Source organism: Diplotaxodon limnothrissa, linkage group LG4 (assembly GCF_057381915.1).
Source record: "Diplotaxodon limnothrissa isolate DT_005_m linkage group LG4, D_limnothrissa_male_GT1.1, whole genome shotgun sequence".
In the NCBI taxonomy this organism is placed as follows: Eukaryota; Metazoa; Chordata; class Actinopteri; order Cichliformes; family Cichlidae; genus Diplotaxodon; species Diplotaxodon limnothrissa.
In genome coordinates, this window is record NC_140599.1 from 19,719,010 (window position 1) to 19,737,417 (window position 18,408).

General features: G+C 39.9%; 3 protein-coding genes across 4 annotated transcripts; 2 read left to right on the top strand and 1 right to left on the bottom strand.

Annotated features, from left to right (window-relative positions):
- The first annotated feature begins 673 nt into the window (after positions 1 to 673).
- LOC146633664 (ras-related C3 botulinum toxin substrate 1-like) lies at positions 674 to 4,876 on the top strand. Of its 2 annotated transcripts, none has more exons than XM_085352403.1 (6): positions 674 to 708; positions 1,963 to 2,034; positions 2,457 to 2,574; positions 2,849 to 2,911; positions 4,472 to 4,652; positions 4,746 to 4,876. In XM_085352403.1, the coding sequence occupies exons 1-6, from the start codon at positions 674 to 676 to the stop codon at positions 4,874 to 4,876; spliced, it is 600 nt and encodes a 199-aa protein (XP_085208529.1). The 2 variants fall into 2 exon arrangements, with proteins under 2 accessions (XP_085208529.1, XP_085208530.1); XM_085352404.1 differs by having other exon boundaries at positions 4,472 to 4,640.
- A 4,391-nt stretch (positions 4,877 to 9,267) lies between these two features.
- LOC146633665 (winged helix repair factor 1-like) lies at positions 9,268 to 12,261 on the bottom strand. Its single transcript, XM_085352405.1, has 7 exons — positions 12,151 to 12,261; positions 11,733 to 11,828; positions 11,503 to 11,645; positions 11,176 to 11,411; positions 10,765 to 10,862; positions 10,526 to 10,673; positions 9,268 to 9,710 (listed from the first exon to the last, which is right to left on the bottom strand). Exons 2-7 carry the CDS (start codon positions 11,824 to 11,826, stop codon positions 9,665 to 9,667), a joined length of 765 nt encoding a protein of 254 aa, XP_085208531.1. The 5' UTR covers positions 11,827 to 11,828; positions 12,151 to 12,261; the 3' UTR covers positions 9,268 to 9,664.
- Positions 12,262 to 12,374: 113 nt separating this feature from the next.
- dxo (decapping exoribonuclease) lies at positions 12,375 to 16,504 on the top strand. The gene is made up of 7 exons (XM_085352406.1): positions 12,375 to 12,571; positions 13,348 to 13,807; positions 13,965 to 14,191; positions 15,299 to 15,518; positions 15,600 to 15,735; positions 15,824 to 15,918; positions 15,995 to 16,504. Exons 2-7 carry the CDS (start codon positions 13,350 to 13,352, stop codon positions 16,134 to 16,136), a joined length of 1,278 nt encoding a protein of 425 aa, XP_085208532.1. The 5' UTR covers positions 12,375 to 12,571; positions 13,348 to 13,349; the 3' UTR covers positions 16,137 to 16,504.
- Positions 16,505 to 18,408: the final 1,904 nt, after the last annotated feature.

Consider the following 18,408-nt stretch of genomic DNA (forward strand, 5'->3'; position numbering starts at 1 on the left):
TTTTTTTCGTGACTCTAGCGAAATATCTAGGTCTCGATAACAAACATAATTTATAGTAGTGTAAATAAAATAAAAAATGACACCTATAGTTTTAGGTTGCTGGGCTTTTGGTGAGTTGGGATTAAACATTTGATTATACTAGTCAAATGTATTAATTAAAGTAAGCTGTCAGTATTTGTGTCTAGCTGCTCGCTGTACTGTCTTTAAGTGTAAAATTCATAAACTATATTCAAGTCAATTCAATTTTATTTATACGGCACCAAATCAGAACAACAACTATTATTATATGAGTATTGGTTTACACACATACACATTTGTATTAACTGCTAAAAAAATAAAAAATAAAGGAACACTTTAAAAACAAATCAGATCTCAATGGGCAAAATCATTAAAGATATTGAGTTATATATATATATATATATATATATATATATATATATATATATATATATATATATATATATATATATATATATATATATATATATATATATGGATGGATGGAGGGCTCCACCTTACCATGGAGCAAAAAACCTGTTTTCCTAGCTTTGACTGTAACACTGACGACACGCCCAGCCCCAGCGCCAGCATCCGACTTTCAAGGTAAACGCAAAGAAGCATGATAAGAAATAAGCTCCTGGGCTGACAGCATTCCTCCAGTTGCTGCAGCGCAATGCAGACCATTAAGTGTGTCGTCGTCGGAGATGGGTGAGTTCACTTACTCAATATAACTTTATTTTATTTTTTACACCTAGTTTTTACCTGTAAAATGTGATGGCTGTGGCTCAGAGCAGGTAGAGCAGGTCACCGACTGATTGGGAGGTTGCTGGGTTAACCCCGGGTGCTCCAGTTTGTGTGCAAATGCCCTTAGGCCAGATATAAAATCCAAGTTGCTCTCCGATGTGTCCACCTGAGTGTAAATGTTACACTGAAAGCACAGAAAAAGGTGTTTGTATGAATGAGTGAACAAGGCTTTGAGTGCTCAGAGGCAGTGAAGAGTCAGTCCATTTTCATTACATTAGCTAGATATTTAGGATTGTCATGCTACTACTAAAGTTTTCTGTTGTAGTGCAAGAAAGACAAAAAAACATCACTACTTTTTGGCTGCCATGCTTCTGGTGACAAGTTTTTATTTATATTCTTCATATCTGGCTTTCAAGGCAATTCAGAAAAGAAAGATTTTTCTTATCCTGAGACAGGTGGGAAACTGGAAAAGGGGAGAACAAATAAAGGCAAAAAACCACACTGTCTACAACAGATGAAAAATATCTGAAAGTCATGGCCTTAAGACAGAAAAAACAAATCCAGCAAGGAGATGGGTCTGGCCCTTCAGCTGATCAGTTACTGTTTGTCAAAGCCGCATCAGACATAATCTTTTTCGCATGGTGGCTGTCAGTAATTTACACAAGAACTGGACTTTAAATCAGTCGCAACAGGTTCAGGTCATCAAATATTGGCTTTTGGGCTTGTACATTTGTGCATGTTTCAGTAAACTGTTGCTACATCCCATATTCATTTCAAACTATAAAGAAATGATTACTCAGGACTTTTGCACATTACTATAACTGTGTTATGTTGTTATATTAACACTGTTTATTAAAATAACTGTATAACACAACTGATAACATCTGCTCCCACATTAAAGTTACTGTGTTATGATTAGCTATAGCTGCTACTTTAATGCTAACATTTACTGATAGTTAAACAGCTAGCATTCACATGTGTACCAGATACTTCTGATAACTGTCGTGTTGTGATAAGTGTTGTTCAGTAATGTGGATGTCAGCTACTGTTCATATGTTCAGCTGCCAGTGAGGGGAGGGGCTGTGTGCCTGCCTAAATAGTTTTGGCAACCTGAGTCCAGTGTAACAAAGTTGATTGTCCATCAGTTCAGACACAGCATTGTTGTTGTTTTTTTGCCTTCTCTCAGTAAATGCTAATCCAGCTTCTTCTCACCTACAGAGAAGTAGGTAAGACCTGTCTGCTCATCAACTACACCACCAAAGCCTTTCCTGGAGAGTACATCCCCACAGTGTGAGTATCTCACTTTGCAGTGCAGTGAGTATTTATTTATTTATTAAAGCAAGATTAGCAAACAGTGATCAGGCTCCACCCTCCTTTAAAATCAGTGCATATGAAAATTTGGCTTGCAGAGGAGCTTACAATCACAGCAGTGGACTGTAACTAGACCAGAAATACATGTTACAGGATGTTATGAGGAAACCCTTCAGCCTATCTCATTCTGATCTTAGCTGTTACTGTAACTGTGGCATGAAGTCATTGATAAACAAGCTTCCCAGTGAGTGAAATTTAAGAGAGCAGACGCCATAAAAGTCTACAATAAGGCAGATAAGATATCAACTTCCACTTCAGTTGTTTTTTTCAGTAGTTATATTTTGACAGTCTATATAAAGCCAGAAGGGTTTGGTTTATTTGTGCTTCATCACTTCTGTCAGGTTCGACAACTACTCCGCCAATGTTTTGTTCGATGGGAAGCCGGTGAGCCTGAACCTTTGGGATACAGCAGGACAAGAAGACTATGACAGACTCCGCCCCCTTTCCTACCCACAGACGGTACAACGACCACAAAAAGAAAGATTACACAATGTTGTGCTATACTTCACTTACATTACTGTGCAAAAGATTTGAGTCACTCCTTAGTTCTTTATATTTCACTTCCAGTGAAGTAAGATGTTCCTATGATTTTTTTAAAAGTGGTCTTCAGCAGTAGTTCTCCATGCTTTCTGAAGGTCTTTAAGTTTTCCGTTGGACATTGGCAGCTTTTTCACTGATTTTCAAAATATAAAGAATTGAGGCTCTGACTGTTTTGCTTTCTTTGTCTTACCAGGACATTTTTCTCATCTGCTTTTCCCTCGTGTCTCCTGCGTCATTTGAAAATGTCCGTAATAAGGTGAGTAGTCGCTATATTATGGAAAGGTGGCTGCACAATGTCATCCTATTAAGGTTTTACTAATGAAGTACTGACAGTGTCAGTACTGTCATATCAATATCATGACATTTACTTATATTGTGCCTGTGCTGCAAAGCAAGCACAAGCTGCTGTGGATCAAGACCTAACCATAAATTCAAAGGAAAAATGTAACTATATGTCCCAAAGGATTCTATCATGATGGAAAGTAGAAACCGCAACTACAAATTAATTTTATTAGTGAATAATGTCTCAGTTAATTTCTATTAAGTAGTGAGTTTTCATAAAACCAGAAAACGACAAGAAAGTGGAAAAGGGCGACAAAATATTTAGCATTTTTTTACTTTTAAAATGTGCCATCAAAATTAGGTTAGGCATATTTTCTCTTAATAAAAAAGTTTTTTTTACTAAGTGTGAGTACTCTGAAGTGTGACATATGCCAACTAAGCAGCCCACTGCAAGCAGCCAGGAGTAGCAGACTGGATCTCCAAGGTGGAAATCACTGCTGAGAACACAAATGGTCGTCTCACATTTGCCAAAAAGCATCTGGACCCACAGCATTTCATAAGAACACCATCATACCAACAGTCAAACATGGTGGTGCTAGTATGAGGGTCTGGGCTGCTTTGCTGCTTCAGGACCTGAACAACTTGTTGCAATTGATGGAACCATGAATTCTGCTTTCTACCAGAAAATCCTGAAGAATTTTTGGCCATCAGTTCATGCCCTGAGACTCAAGAGGTCTTGGATTATACAGAAGGGCGATGATCCAAAAAACACCAGCATGTCCACCTCTGTATGGCTCAAAGAAACAAAATTAAGATTTTGGAGTCAAAGTCTGGATTTCAACCTGACTGAGATGATTAGGTAACCTTAAACAGGGCTTTCATGCTTGCAAACCCTCCAGTGGGGCTGAATGAAAACAATTCGGCAGAGAAGAGTGGGTCAAAATTCCTCCACAGTGATGTGAAGTACTCATTGGCAGTTATTACAAATGCTTGATTGCAGTTCTTGCTGCCAAGGATGGCACTACCAGTTATTAGGTTTAGGGGCAATTGCTTTATCACAGTTATTTTAGATAATCTAATGTGTACCAATGCTGACCTATTGCTCTGGCTTTGGATTTCAAAGGTGTCTTACTCCCGTCTTCCCCCTTTAAAAGAAACTTCTTTTGTTTTTTATTTTTTAAATAATGTATCAACTGTATGGCATTGTATGTTTGTAGCCAGGTAATAAGCATTATTTTGTAACATTTAGAGTTAAAGCCTTCAAATAACCAGTCGAACTCACATCCACACCTACAGCCAAATTAGATTCACCACTTAATCCAACATAAATGTCTTTGAGTTGTAGGAGGAAACCCTCAAAAGCACAGGGAGAACATACAAGCTCCATTTAGGAATGCTCCACATGATTCATTCACCAAAAATCAAAAGAATGACAGTGCAAATAGGAAGTAGCTGCAGCTTCAATAAAATAAAGTGTTCAAGGTGGTGCAGGCCGAGCTGGGAAGTTAAACTCATAAACATTGTCTCTTTGCAGTGGATTCATGAGGTGAGACACCATTGTCAGAACACTCCCATAATCCTCGTGGGGACCAAAATGGATCTGAGAGATGACAAAGACGCTTTAGAGAAGCACAAGAAGGAGAAGAAGACTAATATCTCTCCCATTAACTACCCTGATGGACTGGCCCTGTCCAAAGAGATTGGTAATGGCTTCAGTTATCTCTAATACTTTTTCTTTTAAATCATCACGGAAGACGGCAGATTCCAGTAATAAACCTGGAATCTGGCTCTCTGTTTCCTGTCTTCAGGTTCTGTCAAGTACCTGGAGTGCTCAGCTTTTACTCAACGTGGTGTTAAAACTCTGTTTGATGAGGCCATCAGGATTGCCGTGTCCCCTCCACCTATCACCAAGAAGACAAAGAAGTGCCTTCTCCTCTAAGACTTCACTGAAACAGTGTATTTCAGATTCTGTCCTTCAATGTGTGCATCAGTTATACAGTTGTAAGGTCAATTTTAGGAGACATTGCTTCCTAAAAGTGTATACTGATTTTTGGTAGTAGAAATGTTTTCAAATAGACTGTACACATGCTGTATTTTAGCCGAAAAGAAATTCTTTGATCTGTTGTCTCTTTAAAACACAGCTGACAGTCGGCTGCTGTTTCCTGCTCAACCACATCAAGCATTTATAAGTTAAAAACGCCACTTTCTCTCTATGGAAGCAGGCGTGTCAACAAAGAGCTTGAACTTGAACTAACCACCTGTGAAGTTTGGAGTAACGTCTTTACTGGTAATTAATTATTTGCCTTAATGGTTCATGTTAATTCACTCCCATGAAGTAAATGAAGTCTGAAGCAGAGAGAAATGAATGTTGTATACGCTTAGCTTTATGAAGAAAAGCTATTGTGCTCTTTTGTTTTGTTTTTTAAAGCCAAGAAATTCCCCTAAAACAGGTTCTGTTTGTTTTCCTTTGAGCCAAAATGGCAAAAATGGCTGAAGTGTTGCTGACTCACTTATTCTTGTGAATTTATACCATACTGAAAAAATAAAGATTCACCATTATTCGAACATATTTTAATGTAAATAAAAATGTACATTTTTCTCCCGATCACTGATGTAATTAGTTAGAGCAATAAAATAAGATTAGATGTACGTTTTGGGCAACATATTAAACCACAAGAATAACACTTAAAAATATATTTTGCATTATGCTTTTAGAAAAAATCAATTAATGACACTGTCTCAGAAATATCTTCATTAATATACACTCAACTGCTCATCAACACAAAATCTATCCAGACAGTCCTTACAGACAAATAAGCTCAAGACGACTTCCCTGAAGCTCAACCGGAGAATCAGAATAAGCAAGAAAACTGATTTACGTTACTTGTTTGAACCAGATTACTCTGCTTAAACTTCTTCCCTTGCAACCTGAAACCAGATAAGCAGTACATATCAAATGGATGGATGGATCCTGATGCTGCTGGTGGTGTGGGGGCAATTTTCTTCACACACCCGAGTACCAACACCACAGTCTACCTGAGTATTGTTGCTGACCAAGTCCACTTCTTTATGACCACAGCATACCCATCTTCCGACTGCTTCCAGCAGGATAACACACCTCGTCACAAAGCTCAAATCATCTCAAAGTAGTTTCTCAAACATGTCAGTGAGTTCACTGCACTTCAGTGCCCTCCACAGATCTCAGTTGAGTAGAGCACTTTTGGAATGTGGTAGAATGAGAGTCTGTTGGGAGAAAACTCTGTAAAAAACCCAGGAGAAATAAAGCCACAATGAGACAAGGTTACTTTTTATGCTTTAACGTGCGCACGGGTGAGCTGCAAAGAACAACTCACGACCATGAACAGAGGCTTGGCATTTTTATAGGCACAAATCACAGAGACAGTGAGAACAGGATAAGAAAATAATAAACAGATAAAATAAACAACTCCATATGTGGCGCTAGTCTCGTCAGCAGAGAGCTGGGAGAAAGCTGTGAGAGATAAAACAATCTAAAACAATATGTCCCAAAACAATATGTCTTTGCTGGGAAAGTCTAAAAGGATAATTCTAAACTAATCTAACCATAGACAAAGGGCATCTTTGTACATTTAAAAGAAGGTAAAGAAACATAGAATCATTTTTCCTGTAACAGAGTCTCATCGTGGATCTGCAGCAACTGTGTGAAAGTATCATATCAATATGGCTGAAATTCTCTGAGGAATGTTTGCAGTGCCTTGGTGAATCTGTGCAATGAAGAATTAAAGCAGTTCTACTCTGTAGATGGGCCAGTGATCATCAGTTTTTGACCATCAGAGATATAAAGAAATTTTGTAAACCTTTTGACTGACCCTAATGTTTTTTTGAGGGTTAAAGTTTGAGTTAGATTCGGGTTAAGGTAAGGGCTCGTCACCAATTTGTAACTGTTACAGTTGAGAATGAAAGTGGAGCACTAAATGTATTGAGCCCCACTCTTAAAAGAAACTCAAAGTCTTGACACTTTCTGTAAAATTATATTTAAGTTTTGTTTTTTAGAGCATGTTTTATGCCAACTTGTCCAAGTATAGAATAGGCTTGGTTGGTGCTAACAGACATCGTTTTATCTACACTCAACAAAAATATAAACGCAACACCTTTGTTACTGCTCCCATTCCCCATGGGATGGACGTAGAGACCTAAAATTCATTCCAGATACACAATATAACCATCCCTCCCAAACAGTGGTCACAAATCAGTCCAAATGTGTGGTAGTGGGCACATCTGCCATATTGAGATAATCCATCCCACCTCACAGGTGTGCCACATCAGGATGCTGATCTGACATCATGAGTAGTGCACAGGTGTACCTCAGACTGCCCACAACAAAAGGCCACCCTGGAATGTGCAGTTTTTTGCGCTATTGGGGGTCTGGGGACCCAGAACCGGTCAGTATCTGGTGTGACCACCATTTGCCTCATGCAGTGCAACACATCGTCGCATGGAGTCTATCAGATTGTCAATTGTGGCCTGTGGAATGTTGGTCCACTCCACTTCAATGGCTGTGCGAGGTTGTTGGATATTCGTGGGAACTGGTACACGCTGTCGTATACGCCGGTCAAGCACATCCCGAACATGCTCAATGGGTGACATGTCCGGTGAGTATGCTGGCCATGCAAGAACTGGGACATTCTCAGCTGCCATCTGCCCTGAACAATGTGAACCATGATTCATCCGTGAAGCGCACACCTCTCCAACGTGCCAGACGCCATCGAATGTGAGCATTTGCCCACACAAGTCTGTTACGGCGGCGAGCTGGAGTCAGGTCAAGACCCCGATGAGGACGACGGGCATGCAGTTGAGCGTCCCTGAGACGGTTTCTGACAGTTTGTGCAGAAATTGTTTGGTTGTGCAAACCAATTGTTCCAGCAGCTGTCTGGGTGGCTGGTCTCAGACGATCTTGGAGGTGAACCTGCTGGATGTGGAGGTCCTGGGCTGGTGTGGTTACACGAGGTCTGCGGTTGTGAGGCCGGTTGGATGTGCTGCCATATTCTCTGAAACGCCTGTGGTGACGGCTTATGGTTGAGAAATGAACATTCAATGCACGGGCGACAGATCTGGTTGACATTCCTGCTGTCAGCATGCCAATTGCACGCTCCCTCATTGCTTGTGGCATCTGTGGCATTTTGCTGTGAGACAAAACTGCACATTCCAGGGTGGCCTTTTGTTGTGGGCAGTCTGAGGTACACCTGTGCACTACTCATGATGTCAGATCAGCATCCTGATGTGGCACACCTGTGAGGTGGGATGGATTATCTCAATATAGCAGATGTGCCCACTACCACACATTTGGACTGATTTGTTTGGGAGGGATGGTTATATTGTGTATCTGGAATGAATTTTAGGTCTCTACGTCCATCCCATGGGGAATGGGAGCAGTAACAAAGGTGTTGCGTTTATATTTTTGTTGAGTGTAACTAGTCACAGAACTGATAACTCTGAAGAAAAGAAGGATACTAAAACTACAAAAGCAATCTAGGGAGTTACCCTTGTACTGCATATGACAGCAACAACTGGTTTTATCCATTGTTGGCTAGCTGCACTGAAACAGGAGAATCCACCTGTCAGTGGGAGTTTTGTAGAACTATAAATGAGGACTGTGTTGGGGAAAGCCTCTTTGGTGCATTTGTGGCTCACTGGAGTCAGACACTGTCCCCTTTGTGTTTGATATTTTCTTGTGGGGATGGGTTGACAGACATAGCGGTGCAATCAGCTGGTAGAGCAGAGCTCCACAAAATATGATCACAACTATTTTGTGCAATTTTACAGTGTAATTTAACCCCCAGTTTTCACTGTTCAGTTATTCTTTTAACAAACACTTCCAAACTGTTTACAAAAGGTTACAAGGAAGTTTCCAAATAAAGTGGACTCAATGTAACTATAATATCTATGACATCAATGTAGTCAAAAGATCAAATCTGCACACACGCACACAGAGTGGAGCAGTCACGTTGGGGAAAACCTAGAAGGAAAAAAACAACTTTTAGCTTAAAAATAGAACTTCTAATCTCAAGCTCAGTCCTGCACTTGTATTCCATACATACACTGTGAGGTTTTGGACGAGATGAGTGAAAAACAATTCCTGGGAATTATTAGTGGGACATGAAAAATCCTGTCTGAAGCTCTCAGGAAAAGGGGCCTGTTCAAAACAATTAATGAGCTTGACCCTTCTAAGGGTTTGAAATACAGTTAAGTACGGGCAAAGGATGAATGCTGCACACAAGTGATGCTGACTGAGCACAAAAACAGAAGAGACAACATGAGAGAAGCAGCGAACAAAAAATGATGTAATCCGTTTTACTTAAAGGTGACACAGTTTCAAGCTTTGACAGGCGGGACATTATTTGGTTTTGGAAAACTGACCTTCAAGTTTCAAACAGGATGTTGGGAAATCTCATTTATTTGTAACAAAGCATTTTGTTTCCTGAAAACACTCAGCACAGAGGCAATGATTGCCATTAGGTTGTAAACTCCATGTAGACAAGGAATCTCATATGTGATGCAAAGAAATGTAAATAAATCTTATTACAAGATAAACCAAAACTTGACAACGTCTCGTCATCATAGGTCATTAGTAGCACATTTGGCACAGAATCTGCACTTGAATACTTAAATTAGTCCATTCAGTCTTTTTATAAACACTTTTCATTCCGTTCATAAATTTCTCATCGTCCGTCAGCGCCTGACGTCAGCCTCACGAATCCACAGATCGCAACAGGGTCCCTGAAGTTGTCGGTATGCTGGAAAGAAAGAAAGCATTCATTAAAATCAGTGGGATCAGACGAAAACATGACTCGAGTTAGGCGGAAAACAAGTCAGATTGTTTTGGACGTTAAAGAAAAGGAACCACACTTCAAGACAGACGTAATTTTAAAGATCAAGAGTTGTTAAAACTGTTTGACAGTAACACGCACACATTAGTGACCATAAAGACTAATAATCCTGTAAATAGACCAAATGGGAAAAAGGAAACCTTTGGGAAAGGCAGAACACCATCATACATTTTGGATCTGTTACCACCAAACACCAAATCTTTCTAGAAAAGTGAAATTGGAAATGTCAGATGATGCCATTTGTTGGTACATCACAAAGAACTTCATCTGATTAGAGTAGTTTCGTGATAATAAAACTACACATTAAATGTAATATGAGGTGATCCATTTATAAGAGGTTAACACATGAAAGTGTTATAAACTTAAACTCCTGTCTTTGAATTGTTTTTTCTACAGCCCTTTAAATTTGGCCTGTATAAGCTATACTAGCAAATTTTTAAGCTAATTATCGCTCAACTGAATGTGAGATTATTTTGAAATTCCACATTGCTGAAGTCATAGTACCAGATACTTGACCTAAAAAAGTTTTGAAAGACACAGGTCTAGTCTCCCTGGACTTTTTTCAGAGAAATCAAAGATGGTCGGATTGGGAGTTTCTTAAATTTAGTCCAGTTACTGAAATACGATTGAGAGCAGCTGTATTTAATGCCTTAACAGGTGGTTAAACTGACCTACTAAGATAAAGGTAAGGAAAGGAGGTAAAAAGCATCCAGTCGTATTACCTCTCTACCAGCTCTGCGCCAACAATGTCATAAATGTGGTATTTCATATGGAATTTCACTTGTGAATTCGTCCGCCGCTCCTCGATTTCTGCCTTTAAGACTTCGCCGTATTTGGACTTCTTAACCATGCTGAGCACTGCTTTACGGCCTAACGGCAAAATGAGAACAAAGACATTAATGGGTGTCGTAACTAAAGGAAATCGCTGTTACGATTCAATCAAGTGAGATTCAACACCAACCTTTTATGAAGTACTTTGTGAATTTGCCAGAGTTGGGAATGGAAAGCCACCAGCTGCCTGCATCCCTCACAGTCAGGACCCCAGACTTAACCAGCTGCCTGTGTGTGGGGAGAAAACAGATTCTGAGTTGATCTTTATCTTTCAGAATGGCCAAGTCAGAGGTTACACATTCATTCAATAATGCCAAGCACAAAGTTATGGAAATCGGTATAAACAGCTTTAATGCCACAGAAAATGTTATTCTCTGCTACCCCTTTAAATAAATGTCAAACTCTTTCAGTCATTGTCAGCAGTGTTGCTTTACTTTTTATTTATCTAGGAAGTTAAATGTTAAACTATGTCCAAGATAGAAGGTTTGGGAATGATAAAGCTAAATAATAAACGCATGCAATATATGGGTGTCTTTCATACGTTATCTCAGAGTCTGTGAAGAGAAACTCCTTCAGCATTTTGTCTTTCGTGAAGCTCAGATCTGTGCAAGCGGACACCACTTTCTCCAAGAACCTCTCCACGGTGGCTCTTGTGGTTTTGCCCTCCTCTCCCGCCAGCACTTTGGCCTTGTAGTCAGAAGTAAAAACCAGCCCAAAGGCTTCTGCGTCGAACCCGAGCTGGAACATCAGCAGATCTCCTCGTTCACGCATCTTATTCTGTTACCGATGACAGCAACGAGTTGTATTTCACATCTGAATCTGCAGAAATGATTACACATACATTTCTAGCACTTAAAATCCACCTTACCACCTCCTTGTCCACCAAAGTCTTGTCACTGTGTAAGCTGTAGAGCTGGTGCTTCAGCACAATTTGAGGCAGTGCATCATTGAAGAGCTTTCTGGGAAATAGGGTCATGAGGTACTCCAGACTGGATTTAATGTCAGCTGGTCCTTTTAAAGTGAAGAAATGACAGTGTGAACTTCAAATGAAGAGTTTTTTGATCACGTTATTGTAGATTTTTTAGGAGTCACACCCACCATCTTCAGCAGCAGTAGCTCCAAATTGTTCTGTGCCATTTCTTCTCTTCTTCAGATTGAAAGCGTCTGAAATCAGAGCCCGTTTCCTGCTCATACCTGAAGGAGAAATTTGCACCTGTTCACTCCAAGATGCTGCTTTTCTCGCTACACAACGCAGAGCCTATTAAAAGACCTTTAAATGGTCAATCATATCATTATTTCCTACTAATTAAGAATAATGCCCCACAGTCAAGATCCACTCCTTTGCCAATTTCTGATGAATGAATTATAAGACATAATCTCATATTTTCCATAAAGGTACGCTCAGAAAACAAGTTTTGTTAGGTTAAAAACACTACACCGTTAGCCATGCTAACGGTAGCTCGTTTATCAACATTAGACCGAGCTATTTGAACTCGAAAATAATTTTCGTCCTTACCTGATGAATAAACCCAATAATAATGTTTTTTTTTTTTCTTTTACATCACTTTATTCTCTGCCAGAGCCACAAACCAGCCCAACAGCTACAGGGAACTGCTACAACTCTTCTTTTCACGGATATTTACAGTGTTTTTAGAGGAAGTGTCGCCGCTAACACCGAGCAGCGGATTGGATGGAAAACTGCACACGGAAGTGGCGTTAGCTTGTTGTTAGCGTGTGAGACTAGTTAGCTGTCTCGCTACAAAAACAAGGCAGCGTTTTTCTAACTCAGCTACTTCTTGGTTTTAGTCGGTAAAGATGCAACAAACGTATGTTTGTTGTTCCTGTGCCAAGTCTGTTATTTTATTTCCTCTGACATAATATAAACAGGGAACTTCTAACGTTAGCTTAGCAACCTCTGCTCGCTGTGCTGTAAAGAGGTAGGTTATCACTTACTTACGTCTTATTTATTCATGAAAGTACTCTTTAGTTTTCGTAGTGGGGTTAGTAACAGCGGTATTAGGAAACCTTTGTTAATTTTAAACATGCATTTAATTGAGAAACAGTGCAGACACACGCCAGACATTACCTGCCTCTTTTCCATTCAACATTCAACACATAAACTGTTATAAGCACATCAGGCGGTTCTAGGTCCAGATATGCTGCATTTAAACTTAAACTAATTCATTGTTTGTGTACAATTTGTTACAGAGAGGAAAGAACACATTTCTAATTTTAAATATGCAGCACTGTGCAAAAGTCTTCAGCCACCCCATCATGTCTTTATATTTTGGTAGGAAAATGTGGAACCGGTGCAGCGATTTATCAAAACATGTTCAAGCATACAAGAGTATAAAGTATATAAGGCAAAAACAACTTTGTACAGTTCTAACGATCTTGAAAGCCAATATTTGGTTTGACCACATTTATTCTTCAACGCAGCCTGAACTCTGTTAGCAAAGCTTTCCTGTCATTTCTTTAAGCAGTCTTCAGGAATAGTTTTCCAGGCTTCTTGAAGGACATCCAAAGCTCTTCTTTGGATGTTTGATGCAAACCGATTATAAGGACACAGCTTATAATCGGTTCTTTGCAAAGTTGCCTGTTATATTTTTAAAAGTTAGCTAAAGAATATGCACATATGCATTAACCCTAACCTAACTTATCCCTGAAAAAATTGCACTTAAAGAACAAAAACTCATAAATTCTTTCTGTCCAGCTATGGACCCCCACAGATCCAGCATCAGCTGTCACAGCCATCAGTCCTCGTACAAAAGACAAAGAGACGACAGTGGCAGAAGTCCTCGTGAGAATAAACACTTCAGAACGAACACACAGCACCAGTATCGGTCTGAGTCGGCTCTGGGTCAAAACCCTTTGAGCTGCAGGACTTTAAGCACGAGAAGAGAGCTTTATGAAAGAGACTTTCCTGTTTACAAACAGCCTGTGGAAGTGGGATGTTTTTCCCTCGACTCTGAGCGTAGATTCTTCAACGACAGCAGGCAGATGAGGTACTACGTGGAGCCTGACAGGAATCCAAATTTCAACCTGAGGGATGGATACAGGGATCGCTTTATAAAAAGAGACGACAGTGTGAAGGAGAGGCTGGACCATGTTCTCCGGTGGATTGTAGCCAATAAATCAAAGATTAACCCAACAGGGGCAGCAGCCTCACCTCGGTAAGTGTAGCTGTGAGGTTCCTGTTTTTATTGTATTTCTCTTCAGGTGATCAAGTAGGTCCCACACAGAGAGAGAGAGATAAACATTATTGATCTCTAACCACAACAACAGTTCCTACTGGACATGTATTCTTTGATCAACCTCTACTCTTTCCAGCGCTTTAGATGTCGACTTTGTGACATGGCGGGGCCACCTAACTAAGCTGCTGACCACTCCTTATGAGACAAGGGAAGGCTGGTTGTTAGCAGTCACCAGGTTCAGGGGCACATTTTACATCAGTGAGGTGGAAACGGAAGCTGCTCGCAGGGAACGGGAGAACCGCACCGAGAGGCATGAAGAGATGATGTACTGGGGATACAAGTTTGAGCAATACACATGTGCAGGTAGGTGGGTTTATGTAGTACCTTATTTTTCCTTTTTTTTTTTTGAAACTTTGGGTACTGATTTAAACTGCCTTACCCACAGCTGATGATTCACAGGCATACCTCATAATCAACTGGTTTTATATTCAGTCCATTTGTGCCTGGGAAGCACAACATGTGAGATTTCCACTATGGGGAAAAATGCTAATGGTATAATAAAAAACCCCAAACAAAAACAGTACTTTTGCCTCACAAAAAGAAGGTGCAGGTTTGATTTCACCGGCTGTTTTCGTGTGAGCTTTGCTGCCTGTGTGGGTTCTCTCCAGGCACGCTAATTTACTGGGATTTTCCCACATAACCATCTCTAGGGTTTACAGAGACTGGTTTGAAAAGAGGAAACATCCAGTCAGTGGCAGTTCTCAGGGTGAAAATTCCTCATTGGTACCAAAGATCAAAGAGAGACTGCTTGGAACTGATAGGAAGGCAAGAGTAACTCAAACAACCACTTAGTACAATCGAGGTAATCAGAAGACCACACCAGGTGCAACTCCTGTCAGCTAAGAAAAGGAAACTGAAGCTATAATTCATCCAAGCTCAACAAAACTGGACAATAGAAGACTAGAAAAATGTTGCCTGGCTGATGATTCTTGGTTTGTGCTGCACTGGTAATGGCAGAATTGGGGATAAACAACAGGAAAACACAGATCCATGCTGCTTTGTGTCAGCAGTCCAGGCTGCTGGGTCCCTTAGTACCAGTTGAGCATCATTTACATGACACAGCCTGAGTATTGTTGCTGATTATGTTCATCCCTTTATGACCACAGTGCCTATCTTTTGATGGCCGCTTCCAGCAGCTGTCCTTTTAAAAAGTTATCTTCATGTCTTTATGTAATTGAAGAACTCGAGTAACAGCAAAGACTCGTAAATGCAGTATGATTGTTGATCTTACCACGATTAATTAAAATTACTACACTCTATAAAAATGTAATGTGATTATTATAATGCCCAACACTGACTTCAAATCATTATTTTTTCTGTACATATCCGTGTGTCCATTATATTAGATATGAAAACTAAACCTAGCACAGTGCTTTCAGTGGTAAAGTTTCACCTTTGTCTCTCCTGTAGACAATACCCACAGTCTACCTGACCCTGGTGGAGTGGTTAACACCAACGAGGCCTTCTGCACTGTGGTGCAAACTCGGCTCGCGGATCACAGACTGCTGTTCTCCGGCGAGGTGGACTGTCGAGATAAAGATCCCAAAGCTCCGGCTGCTCCTGCCTGTTACGTGGAGCTGAAGACCTCTGCAGAGATCTGCACCCCCAAACAGCGCAGCAACTTCCACAGGTACAGGATAAAGTAAAGCCTCATAATTTTCACGTTGTGTGGTTGGCTGGATGGTAACGCTTTTATTTTGGCGCTCCTCAGGTTCAAACTGCTTAAGTGGTGGGCCCAGTCTTTTCTCCCGGGAGTCCCTAGAGTGGTGGCAGGTTTCCGAGATCAGGAAGGTGTCGTTGTTTCCGTGGAGACCTTTCACATTTCTAAGATCTCCCATCTCATCAAGGTAAAGCAATAAATAACTCGTGATTTAAAAACATCTGGCAGCACACCATGAGCACACTTCATGAGCCTTCTGTACATCTTTTAAACAGAACGAGTATAACTGCTGGAAGCCGACAGTATGCATGAACTTTTGCTGCGATTTCCTGTCTTTTGTGAAGCGTGTAGTTACCGAAGACAGTCCTAGGTGAGCTATAATAACACTTTTAAAATATTCTGGTTTGGGGTAAATACATGTTAATCTCTTTCTGTTGTCATTTCAGAGTGGTGTACCTGTTCTCCTGGGATCCCTACAAAGATGTCACCTACTCTGCCCACAGAGACTCTCAGTATTGCTTCCTGCCACACTGGTATGTTGAGGAGATGACGAGAAGTGAAGACTCCCAATATGAGCCTAAAGCATAATTTATACTTCTGCACTGAAGTCTGAAAGCCTGGAGTTGATTCATTCCCTTCCAGTCAATTAGAAGAGGAGGAAACAGGCCAATCACAGTTGTTTTGAGGAAGGGAGGTGCATGTCAGCATAGGATATTGTGACGTAAGATTTAACCCTACGTATGGCTCTGATAAACTGAATTGCAGAAGTATAAATTCCACCTGAGGCATGGTCACGAATGCATCATTATCCTGTGGACCTCCAGTGGAGGACATTTAACGTGGTAAACATTTGCATGAGCTCACCAATCACTACTCAGTCTTCTGGGGGGATTCTTTTATTTTATTTTTTTAAAGCAGTGATGAACTACATTTTATCTGGCATGTAATGATCTAAACAAAACACAATTAAAGAAATCAGTATTGTTTCTCAATCTTTTTTTATTCCCTGGTTATAACAATAATTTACAACCCACAAACAGTGTTATATTTATTTAAACAAAATTAGAAAATCTGTGTTGTGTTTTTTTTGTTGTTGTAAATGAGTCAAGATGATATCAAATAAGAACTGGATGTAAACAAAGTTCATTTTGTAAAATATAAAAAGCAAAATTGTAAAGCTTTAATCAAAAAAAAAAAAAAAACAAACAGTTGGAGCTGTTTTTCCTAACTGCTACCAAATATAAGTGACAACTGGCAGAGGAGCTGAAATCTGGTAAATGTGTCACTTGGCTAGAGTATTGATAGAACAACAAAAGGTCTAAAGGCTGCGGTGTTAAAGGGAAGCGCCTCTCTTGGTTATAACCAAGACGTAAAGAGAGAAAAACCAGTTTAACAACAACAGCAGCAGGAGGAGTGGATCAACTGTCAACCGGCATCAAGTTGAAAGGCAGCATTAACTGTCATTTACCACATCAGAGAGAGAGAAAGTACTGTGACAAATACTGTGAATCACTGCGATCCCCGACAAGTTTACACTACTCGCAGGGAACTGATAGACATAATGGAAGACATCTGTGTGAAAGAAAAAGAGCGCACGTCGAACACTGCGATATTGAAAACAGTAGAAAAAACTCAGTGCATCAAGTGTTTGTGTAGATCAACAGTCACTGAATAACTTACAAACGAGTGACAAAAAAAAAGAATTAAACCATCGACAAGCATCAAAATGAAAAAGTGCCAAAACCTGCAGCTCTTTAGAGTGAGACTGGCTTCAAAAGAGTCAAAACCCTATAACCTTTGATGTTAAAATGCCCAGCTTTACAACAAAAATAAATGTGTTTGCAACCTGATACAGTTTCTTTTTGTCTTTATAACCTGTTAGCCCCAGTCCACATGGTTGCTTTCTTATCTAAACTTTACAAAAGCTCAAAAGTAAAAGGTGTGGCTACGCTGACTTACAGGTACATGCCGACACAGATGTCTGCTCAGCTTAACCAGTTTTTGTAGCATTGGTGTCTTTTGTCGTGTAATAATCTCACCAGTAGTAAACTATCAAAGAAGCTTGTGTTCCAGTCTTGCCACAGAGTCATCCATAAATAGTCACTTCTGGCTCATAAACCCTCCAAAACTTGATAACAACAACATTTTAGCAGCCAAAACCTTAAAATGCAGAGTACAAAGCTAATCAGTAGTTGATAGTGGATCCATCCACGTTTTATATTCAGTCTATGGGGGAAACAAACCTCTAATTCCTGCAGTGAGGAAATATTATACTCTGACTGGTTTCATGAATCAGAAGCTACAGCTTTTGCAGTCACAAGACCACAAAACAAGCTAATTTGAGAGAAATTTGTGTGTAGGTGTTAGTTGGTGTACTCCACCACCAGCAACATAATGAGGGTGTGTCTTTTGGAAGAATACTGTTTATCTTTGTAGGTCCAAAGACTTTAAGAATACATGCTGAGGTGCACTGATGCTGTGGACGCACAACTAAGATTTTAGCTTGTTTTTTTCCTTTAATTTGTCACTCGTCTGTATGTCAGTTCATACAGTTTCTTTTTCATAATGCATTACAATCAGAGGCACTTGCTACCTACAACTACTGCAGCATGTGCAGACACATACACTGTGCTTTTCCCTCAATTTATATTAAATTAATTTAATGAGGTTTCCATCTTGCAGGATTTCACAACTGGATAAATTCACAGTTAAAAGCTTAAGTGTATGTAAAGAATGGCCCAGTGGTTTAGATTAAGGCAGCAGTAAACTTATCATCACGTGCAATAAAGCTCAAATGTTAAGACAAAAGTCTTAAATTGAAATACACTTTTTCAAATTCATATGAAAATGTAAATGTAAA

Coding starts and splice junctions, on each gene's coding strand:
- LOC146633665 (XM_085352405.1), bottom strand. CDS start 11,826: ATGAGCAGGAAACGGGCTCTGATTTCAGACGCTTTCAATCTGAAGAAG. Junction 11,412..11,502: donor CTTTGGTGGACAAGGAGGTG/GTAAGGTGGATT, acceptor CATCGGTAACAG/AATAAGATGCGTGAACGAGG. Junction 10,674..10,764: donor CACAAAGTACTTCATAAAAG/GTTGGTGTTGAA, acceptor TTTTGCCGTTAG/GCCGTAAAGCAGTGCTCAGC.
- LOC146633664 (XM_085352403.1), top strand. CDS start 674: ATGCAGACCATTAAGTGTGTCGTCGTCGGAGATGG. Junction 709..1,962: donor TGTGTCGTCGTCGGAGATGG/GTGAGTTCACTT, acceptor TCTCACCTACAG/AGAAGTAGGTAAGACCTGTC. Junction 4,653..4,745: donor AGAGATTGGTAATGGCTTCA/GTTATCTCTAAT, acceptor TCCTGTCTTCAG/GTTCTGTCAAGTACCTGGAG.
- dxo (XM_085352406.1), top strand. CDS start 13,350: ATGGACCCCCACAGATCCAGCATCAGCTGTCACAGCCATCAGTCCTCG. Junction 15,736..15,823: donor AGATCTCCCATCTCATCAAG/GTAAAGCAATAA, acceptor TCTTTTAAACAG/AACGAGTATAACTGCTGGAA. Junction 15,919..15,994: donor GTTACCGAAGACAGTCCTAG/GTGAGCTATAAT, acceptor TTGTCATTTCAG/AGTGGTGTACCTGTTCTCCT.